Consider the following 11,271-nt stretch of genomic DNA (forward strand, 5'->3'; position numbering starts at 1 on the left):
TAATTCTAAACTTTAGGTCGAATTAAGCAAAGTTTTTGTGGTCTCAGTTATTCATGGATGCCACATCTTGGCAGCATATGCTGCACTTTATGAATTAAGCCCCATTTATTTCTGGCTGCACATATGCAAATTCTGCTCTGCTCGCTTGACTAATTGCATTCGCTGAAATTAAAACTTAATTGGCTGGAACACTCTGTTATGGCATAGTAATTAGTCTTAAACACACCCACACGAACATGGCGGCCACTCGGCAGTTTTCAGCCAGTATTGGCCAAATCGCGAGTTTTGTTTTTATCGTCTAGACTCTAGACCGAAAAGCGAATTTGCGCGCCAGATAACCATCTTAATGGCTTAGGATTATGATGCAGTGCGATTTTGTCTATGCCCGCTTTTTACTGACAGTCATTAGCCACTGGTCCGTTGAACCCTCGGCTGGCTAATCCGGCACTTGATACACATTTTATATTAAATTTAAAATACTCTGTTAATTATCCACTATGGAAAATGTTGTTTGCAACAATTTACATTGTAAACATACATTTAAAATTTAAACATTTAAACATACATTTAAAATGTTTGTGAAAATATAGAAGACGTTTTAAAATATATGTATACTATCAATTAAAAGAGCACTAGTATGCCAACTTCCAAAATCCTTAAGTTTTACCCATAAAAACGGCATTGCAAATTCTAATATTAAATTGTTTGAATGTAACAAAAAATTGTACTGTATTTATTAAAATATTCAATTGGTCAATCCAATAGGAAAACTGTAGATTTTAATATTTTTTTCACTTTAAACCTAAATTTTTTCATATTTAAAAGTAAAAATGAAAGTGTAACTCACTTTGATTTAAACAAAACACAAAACAATAAAATATTGAATGCAATAACCCACAAAATTGGGTTTTGTAATGGATGAATTATTCTAAGAACTCATAAAACAAAATTATTTTGTATTTTGTTGGCATCTGTAATAGTTTCTACCAACTTTGAACTTAGTATTATAAATCTAACACGCACATAACCAATAAAACACAATGCAACTTGTTGTAATTAGAATGAAATACATAGTTTATTGCGATTATAATTACTATAAATAGAATTCGAACTACAGTTTCGGGCTATAATGTTAGCAAGAACGACTAATTGACCGCAGCGTGGAATATTTGTCTAGAGTTAAACACAAACAAGCTGGAGAGGCGCTTGCTGCTCGTATCACAGTTGTGTGTGTGTGTCTGTTGGTGGCACTGGAATGGACTCCCTTTAAAAGGCGGTCCGCTCGCCGGAGTCTTCGCCAGCATCCGCCCTCGCCGCCCCTTTGGCCTGCGGTTTGTGGCTGTTGCCTTTACGTCTGGCACGCCAATTGAATTTGGCCCTGAGACCCTTGAGAGCGCTTGAGCTCTTGAGCGCTTTCATTTTCGCCTTGCGCACTTTCCCACTTGACTCGTCTCCGTTCACACCCCCTGCCACGCCCCCCGCCCCCGCCACTGCTGGACGGGTGATGCGCGTCAGCTTGAGGCGTGACCGCGAGATGGCCAAGTCATCGGTGAGCTCGTCAATGGAGCACATAGTGGGCTGCCGCTGCAGTGGCTCCCCAGGAAACTGCAAGTCCTCCTCCAGCAGCGAATGGGCATCGCCCACCGACGAAAGCTGCGATATCTGCGTCTGCAGAGTGCGACGCGGATGGTCGAAGAGGTCCTGCCGGCTGCGATTCTGCCCCTGCAACTGGGCGCCGTCCAAGGACACGCGGTTCAGTCGCACCGCCGAACCTGTTGCTGTCCCACTGCCATTCGCACTGCCATTCAGCCCCGTGGTGGTCGTTGCGGTGGAAGTCATTGTGGTTCGCACGCTATCCTGCAGGATACCAATATAAACAAGTCAGGATATTCAGTAGGGGAAATTGAGTGTGCACCGTTAAAAAGAATGTTAAAACGTACATATTTTAAGCTACCACATGCCTAACTAAATTGCTCACCACTTTATCTTAAGCTGAGATGAAGTTAATATATTATGCAAAAGTCTTGTGTTTGGTCTTTTTTTTGTGAGAGATGTGCTATTTGTTATTTGCTATTAATAAAAACAAACATTTTCAGAGATGCCTACACCAAAAAAATACAAGTTTAGTTTTAATAAGTGTGTCTTTAAAACAAACTACAGACAGCATTCAAGTAAAGTAATAATTCAATACTAAAAAATATAACCACTATGCCTTTTAGTTTCATTTCTATTCCGAAGAGTCTAAAGTTTTAGCCTAAGGCTTTTTAAGCCAGATAAGTTAAATTTAAATTAAAATACTCATCTAATTGAGAAATTTTGATTCATGTAACAAACTTTTGTTTTTATAACAACTTTTTTTTGGTGTATTCATTTTGTTATTAAAAATTTCATTAAATTTTTGTAAAAAAAAAAACAAAAATCGTTGATCAATGTTGTGCAAAATAATTTGTTGTCTTACAAAGATTTATTTGGGGCTAACAAACTTACTCTAAAATTGCAATTTAAATATGAAAATTCAAAATGATATATTATTTTTTTCGGTGTACCTACCGTTGTGTGTAGTCTTAAGGAACCCGTCTGGTTGCGTCGTAGAGCGCTGTAAGTATGGGGCAGTCCCCTTCCAGGATTTTTGCCACCCAATCCAAAGTGCCTAGCCAAGGTGACCTAAATTAATTTTAAAGGAATTAGGAAATTGCCTAAGAAATGTAGTATAACTTATTGATTAAGTTTAAATAACATTTACAAATTTAAACACACAAACAAAGGAAATTGATTGAAAACGTTTCTATCTACATAACTTAGAGTGCTTAAATCAATTATCAATTCAAGCTTTTGTTTTGAGAATCAGATATTGTTCTCCCAAAATAAATACCTTGAGCTCATAATTAAAATAAGTCCCTTAGGCTTATAATTAAGCCCAAAGAAATGAATTTCTTCGGTGAAACTCACCTTAAATGCTTCTCGGAACTTGTGACTCATGATGTTGTAGAGCAGCGGGTTGATGCAGGTGGAGAGAAAGTAGAGCACTCCAGACGTGTAGTCGAGGATGCTGAACACGTCGTTGAACCACTGGGACTCGATGCCCAAGGAGGAGCCGTAGACCGCCATCAGTCGCTGGGCGTGGAACGGAGCCCAGCAGATGAAGAATGCCACCGCCACGGCCACTGGGATGGAAAAGTGGAAGTGTGGAGGCGGATGTAGCCATGAGTTGGCCCGGAGATGCAATCACTAGCTTACCCAGCATCCGGATGACTCGGGTCTGGGCACTGATGCCGCGGTTCACGTCGTAACACCGCCTGGGCAGCGCCTGGAGCAACCTGCTCCTCTTCAACTTCACCCCGATGAGGACGTACAGCACGCAGATGGCGGTCATGGGTCCGCCAAAGAAGAGGAAGCCCGATACAGCAAACACATGGGCAAAGAAATCGTTTTTCATCTGCAGCAGACATTTCACAAAAAAACATATAACAGGGCGAGACGATATGGTTATGGCACACAGCCAAAGCCGGAAGGCCAAGGCCGTAAATTTGATAACTCTAAATTGAGTCAAACGATTGCCTCTGTTTGATCAAAAGTCGGTGGTAGGTCTTGAAAAGTCTAGGAAAAACACGTTGGAATTTAAAAAGCCCTATTGTTTAATGTTCAGTTCACCATGAGGCTTCATAAAAATAAAATAGTTTTTAGTAACTTAATTAGTGAACTGATGCCTTCAAACGTGTATAAACTTAAACTAACCCTTATTGGATTAATTTGTTGAAGTTAAACGTGTTACGAACTTTGTTATGTATGATAGCTAGCTTTTAAGTAATTTCATTTAATTAAGTCGAATAGCATTAAAGCTCATTTCAAAATGTTTTTCATTGTAAAATTGTCTGATATATGTAATTATATTTTAGTTTCACTTTTTTAATTATATTAAAGAGTCAAACATTTTATATTACGCTTTTTTATACCATTTTATAGAACAGCTCGTTAACTCAATTAACCAGGTTGCTCCTCAATTGGGAGAACGACCTCACATCAATCATACGCACCGTGCACGACGTTCCCATGCCCTGCATCACCACGGAAAACTGAATGGCCTGCGGCAGGGCCAGCAAAAGGGCGGCAATCCAGATGGCGAATATGAACTTTATGGCCCGTGACAACTTGGACATCGTGTGCTGCCTGTTTCAAAAGCAGAACCAGTTGGAAAAGATGGGAATTGAATTGAAATGGGCCAGGGCTAGGAATTATATTGCCTCACCTAAACGGATGGCAAATAGCAATATATCGCTCAACAGTGAAAGCGGTAATTGTCAGAACAGTCGCATTGGCCGCCGTTTCCGAGAGAACGCTCTCTAGGACACAGATGCTATCGCTGAAGGGATAATTGTCCGGGTGCCAGAGGTTGTACAGGTCCTGTGGCATTCCTAATGGAGGCAAATACCAAATATATACAAGAATGTATAAACAATTCAACAAAAATGTGCAGATAAATAAGAAGAAAGCTTGCTTGTTTGGCCTAAAGTTTTACAGTTCAATACAAAATACACATTTTATTCGATTCAGAAATAAATAAAATAAACAGAAAACAAAAGTAGAGGCTGAAAGGTATAGACCTTATCAACATTTTAATTCAATTTTATATTTTCATGAAAAACTGAAATAAATTAATTTACAAAAAGAATTTTAAATAGACACTGAAATATCCACATAACGCATACATAAGTGGCCTGAATAGGCGAAGACATTAATTTATTTAAAATAGATCTATATCAGATAAGAAAGTCTAATACGCATTAAGATGTGAGTAGATTAGCTATGACCGTCTGCTCTGTTTTTCACAGTAGAGGATCTCGATTTTCTTGTTTATATTGAGAACATCAACATAATTAAACAATTATACTTCCAATGCCTTAGTGCTTTTTGCGCATTTCAAGTGAACAAACTCGTTTTACAAAACATTTCGTACTCACCCGAGCATAGCAGGATCATGTCGGATATGGCCAGATTGAACAGGTAGAAGTTGGTGGCCGTGTGCATGAAGTTGTTCCGGGAAATCACGATGCAGGTGATGAGGTTGCCCAGCACGCCGGCGATGAAGATGAGGGCGTAGCCCACGCTGAGGGTGGCCAGCAGGGAGAGCGGGGTCATCGGGGTCGCCGTGGGCAGCAGCTCCTCCGGCTCCAGACCCTGCAGCAGGCTGGTCAGGTTGTCCGCCGAGATGTTCAGCACTTGGGTCAGATTCAAAAGGAATTTCTCATTGTGAAACAGTTGCAGATCGGTTGCCAGGAGACCGGAGCTGTTACTGGGCAGCATTTTGACTGCCATGGGTGTGTCAGTGTCGGCTGTTGTGTGTTGTGTGTTGTGTACCTTTTTTGTTCTGAAGTGTGTGCGTGCACTATTGTTTTCAAATTATTCCAGGATTTATCCAATCCTACTTATGTATTTTCAATCGAGTAATGTTTTCATAATGCCCCTTACCGGGGCTCATCAATTTCGACTTAGGCCAGTGCCACTCCACTCGCAACCTGTCGTCATGGGTTTGGGATTAAATATTGTGTACATATGTATGCAATGGGGTGGACCAGTGGTTAACATATTTTTCTTCATCGGATATATTACAGATAAGTCACATTTGAGATTGTGTTAAAGATTTAAGAGAAAAACGTTCTGATGCTCTTAAGTGTTAGAACAAAAAAAAACATACATTTTTATAAGCAAGTATTAACAAGGGCGTCGAGTAGTTTATAGTACATATATTGGTAGTAAAAACATTGTACTCAAAAACAACAATTGGTCTCTTCTTGTTTTTTTTAAAAATTGTGATTTAAGTGATTGTAACTAGCGCACTTATTTATAAGTTTTGAAACTTGTAGCGTTGGGATGAATCCTTTACAATAATAATAAATAATAATAAAATAATAATAATAAAATCTAGTAACTATATAAAACCCTTAACTACGAAATTCTTAACTTTTCGAAATAAGAAATTAATTTAAAATCTTCTAAATAAATTTAAATAAAATATATAAATTACATTTTCAAAAAAAGCTTTTTTTTATTTATATGCAAAAGTATATTCTTCCTGACGATAAAAAAGTCCGCTTAAAATATATTTTTTTATGGTTATTTAAGAGTGCGTTTTTGAATAAAATTGGTTTAATTAAGTTGCCTTTGAATCGTTGTATTCAAGTTCTTTGTCAAAGTTATAGGTATTAAATATATAGGACTTGTTCATTAAATCCCACCTTGCTTTTTATGTACATTAAATGCAATTCAATCAAGTTTTAAATGCTCATATAACAAAAGTGCCATAGAAAACCTTTTAAATAAATTCATTCTTAACTAATCTAAAATCTGCTCAAAAATTTATTTATTTGTCCGAATTGTGTAATCCAATTATGAATGCGGCCAATTTGCTTAGAGCTTAACCCAGTTATATATATATAATTATATATAGCACATTACCATAAATTTTGCAAAAGAAGAGTTTGTTAGCTTGTTAAGGTCCACCCCAGGGTACGTGTCTTAGTGTGTGTTTGTGTCCTGCTTACCTGGCATCCTGAGAAGCTGGGAGGCGGCAGTCTGGCGTGTCCTATTCGTAAGACCAGACTCAGGGCAAAGGGAAGCTGAAAATTAATTTGAATTGCTAAGTGGCATTTAGACAAAATATTTGTGTACACGGGATGAATTTAAGTATGTTGCTACAAGGCTCAGGGATCCCCTCCCAGCACCTGGGGCAAACAAATTAAACGCGCCAGGCACTCAAGGTCAGGTGGTGAGGCCCCAGTGGACATCGGGTGACTTAATAACATTAACATAGTTTTATTCCATTGATGATGAGTGTTTTCGGCTGCTGTTATTTTGTTGTTGTTGCTGCTGCTGACTGTTTCTGGCCGTTTTCATTATCATTATCATAAAAAAGTTTCTACAATATATGCACGGCCAAAGAATGCTGTCGAATTTGGTTTTATTATATTGTATATTCAATCAAACTGGTTTTCATTTTTCTGTTTTCGTTTTGGTTTTCAATGTCTGATGATCCATGATGGACCGTGTATCATCCCACCGAAAATTATGCACCGCCCATGCCCATAAAGTGTGAGTTTCAAATTTTGCTATTATTGATTTTGAATTTGTTGTGAAGTTGTTTTGCATAAGGCATGTTTGATATTATAGATTCGATGCTGCACCATTAGTGTTTCGGGTCAATGGATTTCACTGGCAAACTTGAGATCTTGCCGTATTTATTTTCAACTTGTTAACAACTGTCTCGGCGCTCCTGTTCGGGGCTTTCCATTCCGCCTAATGACAATTCATTATATTTTTCGCTTTCAGCTGGCTATCGCTTGTGCATTTAAAACACGTTTAATTTAAATTTATCAAACGATGCCTGCCACATTTTTTTGAATGCATTTATTTTTTATGGCTTTGAACTGTTTTGATTTTGTCACTTCGCATTCGCAATTGCGAGCATTGCACTCTGCGCCCCCCCTTTCTTCTTTCACTCACTTTCTCCCCTCACCTTTGGGTGTGTTTGTGTTTATTGCACTACAGCTAATCAGTTTTTACCATGTGCTAAATGTTGATTAATGACCGCGAGATTTTGGGGGTAATTAAACACACACACTAACGCAATTAATGGATATAACTACTTGCGTATGGCACTGATTAATTCTGGTACGCACAATGATTCTCGGAACCCAAGATTATGACTGAGGGGCACGCGTAAATTGATGTTTTCCCCGATTTCTCGTTTTGTTCGTCTCCGAAAATCAAAAATCGAAGAGCGACGGCGGCGGCTACAGCAACGGGCCGCAGCATCCGACTGACTACTGGGTTTTTGGCCAAAAATCTTGGCAGCAAAGCCCGTTCGGGCCATGGCCTTAACAGCGACGCAACAGTGACGCCGGCGCCGTTGCCGACGCCGGCAGAGGACAACTACCGGTTGCTTTTCGCCGTTTGTCGCTGCTTTTCGGCTATCTGCGACGGCGCGATTTCTCTTTTCGGCCTTATAGAGAGGGTCCCGTCCCCCGGCTAAAGGATAATAAAAATGCAAATAATACCAGAGTACCATGCAGTTTATCTTATTTAGTGGCGTATTAATTTGGCCAGGGCGGCAAATTGTTTGATTATTATGTTAACAGAGCCAAAGGACAATGCAAATGCCGACCTTACCGCCCACTAAAAACTAATTGAAGTCAAGGCCGCTCGAGAGAGGAGAGGTGGTAACTCAAAGAACTATGATAAGAAACTTAAAATAATTACTTTAATTTCCCTTGTTAAACAGAAACAATGTTCTTTAATTTATAGGCCAATAAGCAATTGCTTGAAAATAATAGTAAAATTTACAGTGTTAGAAGTAGGTATCTCTTTTATGCTTGTTTAAAAAATCGGTTTAAAATGCTACTCAAAAACTTAAAGAAAATTTATTAAAAATCATAATCATTTGGATTACGGAAATAAAATATATATGCCACTACGGATTTAATTGTTATTATACCGTTAACAGCAGAACAAATAGAACAGCTAAATTACTCAATTTTTTGTATAGTACAATTCCTTTTCTGTAACCCATTGCCGAAAACAACTAAATTGCTTAAAATTAATTTGTGCAACCACTTTGTACGCCGTTGATCCGCAGCCATCAACCCACGAAATTGGACATGATGCCGTGTTTTATGATCAGTCAAAGGGAGATTTTATGAGACCCTCGGGGCCTTACTTTTATGACCATGTGCGGGCAAATCTATCAGAGCTTTGCGGGTCATAAAATGGTGTGTTTTTCCCCCCATCAGCTAGTGCGATATTAAGAGCAAACAAACAAATGTAGCGTATCCATTTGAACGCGATGTGTACGAGGCGCATAGAAAATCGAATTGCGGGCCCAACCAATCAAAACCATTGCATGCATTAAATTTCTCAATTTTTATGCAAATAATACGAAACAATTTTTTGGCACTTAATCAAAACAAAGTCCTAAGCAAACAGTGAATAGGAGCGTGGGGTCTTTATTAGGGGCCCTTCTCCATTACCCTCTTAATCTCTTGAACGAGAGCCCCATGAATTCAAAGGCAGGGCAAATACACGCAGCACGTGCCTTCAAAGGCATGCCCAGTCAAAACTTTGGTTGCCAATTGTTGACGAAAGCAGGGAAAAAAAGGGCAAGGGCAAGGGCAAGGGCAAGGGCAAGGGCAAGGGAAATGGAAAATGGGGACGATTCGTTTGCTTTGCTCTTTATGAACACTGGGCATGACATCAGATTCGGGACGTCCTTTGAGTCGAGCTCTTGTTTGGCATTTTGAAGTTTTGCCTTTTGCCCAGGACTCTGTCATCAGGCAACGGCGGCATCCTCGTCAGCAGTTTAGTTGAATTTTTGTGCAAGTTTCCAATTCATTTAGTTTTATTGCACGCTGGGAGGGCATGCCGAAAGTCATTTGCAGTTCGACCAACCCGTTGTCGCCCACTGCTTCCCCTAACTTCTACCTCAGTAATGTCAATATTATAGTGGAGTTGGGGCTTATAGAAATAAAATATGAAAGTTGTCTGGCAGGACAAGATAGTGCCATTTGAAAATACTTTTGATAAATGCTTGTAATGTGTTTGAGCCTCTTCGTTTGCTCGTTTAAAAAATATACACAAACATAAAATAATTTTTTTTGTTTATGAAAATAACCCACTTTAGTTTCCAGCTTGGACCTTTGATTTCAGTAATTATCTTTCCATTTAAAGTTATTGCCACGGATACGTATGTATGATATTGAAAACAAGCTACGAAGTCATGCGGTATTTTATTGTTTGTTGCTTAATTTTTTTTATGATTATTTTTATGCTAAACGAATGATTGGAAAATTTATGTTTTTTATACTGTTATTATACGCTTTTAGTGCTTTGGGTCATAAATGGTATATTCACTCGTTTTGGTTATGATATGTCAAGAAATCCTTTCTCAATATAAAAGCAACATTTTCTGAGGCATTTACTTTCTCAGGATACAAGTTCTATATTTAAATCTCAATGCTATGGGGCCTAGTCAGAGTATTGATATTTCGCTGCCAACCTTAAGTAGTCTTTATTTGTCGACGTCGATTTATTGAATTCTTGCACGCGCTCAACAAGTCGTTGACAAAATTTCAGAGCTCGTGGCTAATTGTGACCTTCGATTGGGCAAATGAAGCCAAACTTCCACTTGCACTGCAAAGCCTTTCAAATAATTGAATTCCCCACCAAAAAATAAAAAAAAAGAATAAATAGGTGTGCGTGTTGGCTAGGGCTCATTTGGTTAAAAGCCCGGCAATTGCCCTCTTCGACATGCCATTGCTAGTCAAGATGCCCAATTTCCAACATAAAAGTAGAGCACTTCCCATAAACTTTGGCCAACGGGTTGTATGAGTAATGCGAGTTGAACTGAGAGCAAGGGCTTCAGCGTCTGAACTACTCGAGTATAGTATGTAAAGCGATGTGTTCGTCCCGGGCGACAGTTCAACGTGCGGGATTCTTGGGAAAGCAAAAGGCCAAGGACTCTCGCGTTTAGTTTAATTGCACTTAATTAGCCACATCTAGAATAGCAAGCCGCATTTAAAAGTGGTTTAAGCCGAAATTGCAGTGCGAGATAATCACAGTGGCTCTGGTTGCGGCCAGAACATTATCATTGTCGTTTCACCCATTGCAGTCGTTAATCAAGGCCAGACTCAGACTCAAACGCAGACTCAGAGAACTGGGACCAACTGCTGGGTCCTTAGAGCTGCGGTCGACCCTTTTCGATTAGGATCTGGGCATCTTTTGGCTCTCGGCGGGTGGTCCACATGTGTGTCAGAAGGCATTATGCTAATCAGCATCAACCACCGGCCAATTGAATCATTTGGAATCACAGACACACGCTTGCTGCTGTGGCAACGTGGCGTATACGCAACATGTGCAGGTCAGTAGGTGAAACACTGCTATTGATTGCCCTGACGCTTTCATTACTTACTTCGAGCAGCAAAGACCTCATGAATAATTGACTTACAGATTGTGGACAGTGATTATTCGGAGAAACATTAATTTGGATCGTTGGATCAAAGTGTAAGTCTGTTAGGTATGTGATTGATGCACAGAAAAAAACACAGTAAAAACAATAATACATATGGTGAAAAATGTTTTAATTTTAAATAAGCGTTACATATATATGCACAACAGCTTAAGTCCAAAAATATGGCTTATACTCTGAATTTACTTCACAAATTTGCAGTTAAAAAAATATATAAATTAAGAATTTAAATTATTCCTCTATATAGGGTAAGAAAT

The 11,271-nt window shown here is 39.0% G+C and overlaps 1 protein-coding gene across 6 annotated transcripts; it reads right to left on the reverse strand.

Annotated features, from left to right (window-relative positions):
• Positions 1-1,047: 1,047 nt before the first annotated feature.
• On the reverse strand, positions 1,048-7,799 carry LOC128255106 (pyrokinin-1 receptor). Of its 6 annotated transcripts, none has more exons than XM_052984661.1 (9): positions 7,674-7,799; positions 6,540-6,614; positions 4,959-5,513; positions 4,247-4,412; positions 4,035-4,167; positions 3,238-3,436; positions 2,950-3,164; positions 2,551-2,664; positions 1,048-1,857 (listed from the first exon to the last, which is right to left on the reverse strand). In XM_052984661.1, the coding sequence occupies exons 3-9, from the start codon at positions 5,311-5,313 to the stop codon at positions 1,267-1,269; spliced, it is 1,773 nt and encodes a 590-aa protein (XP_052840621.1). In that variant the 5' UTR covers positions 5,314-5,513; positions 6,540-6,614; positions 7,674-7,799; the 3' UTR covers positions 1,048-1,266. The 6 variants fall into 6 exon arrangements, with proteins under 6 accessions (XP_052840621.1, XP_052840602.1, XP_052840613.1 ...); XM_052984642.1 differs by having other exon boundaries at positions 7,641-7,799; XM_052984653.1 differs by having other exon boundaries at positions 7,620-7,799.
• Positions 7,800-11,271: the final 3,472 nt, after the last annotated feature.

Source organism: Drosophila gunungcola, chromosome 3R (genome assembly GCF_025200985.1).
Source record: "Drosophila gunungcola strain Sukarami chromosome 3R, Dgunungcola_SK_2, whole genome shotgun sequence".
NCBI lineage: Eukaryota > Metazoa > Arthropoda > Insecta > Diptera > Drosophilidae > Drosophila > Drosophila gunungcola.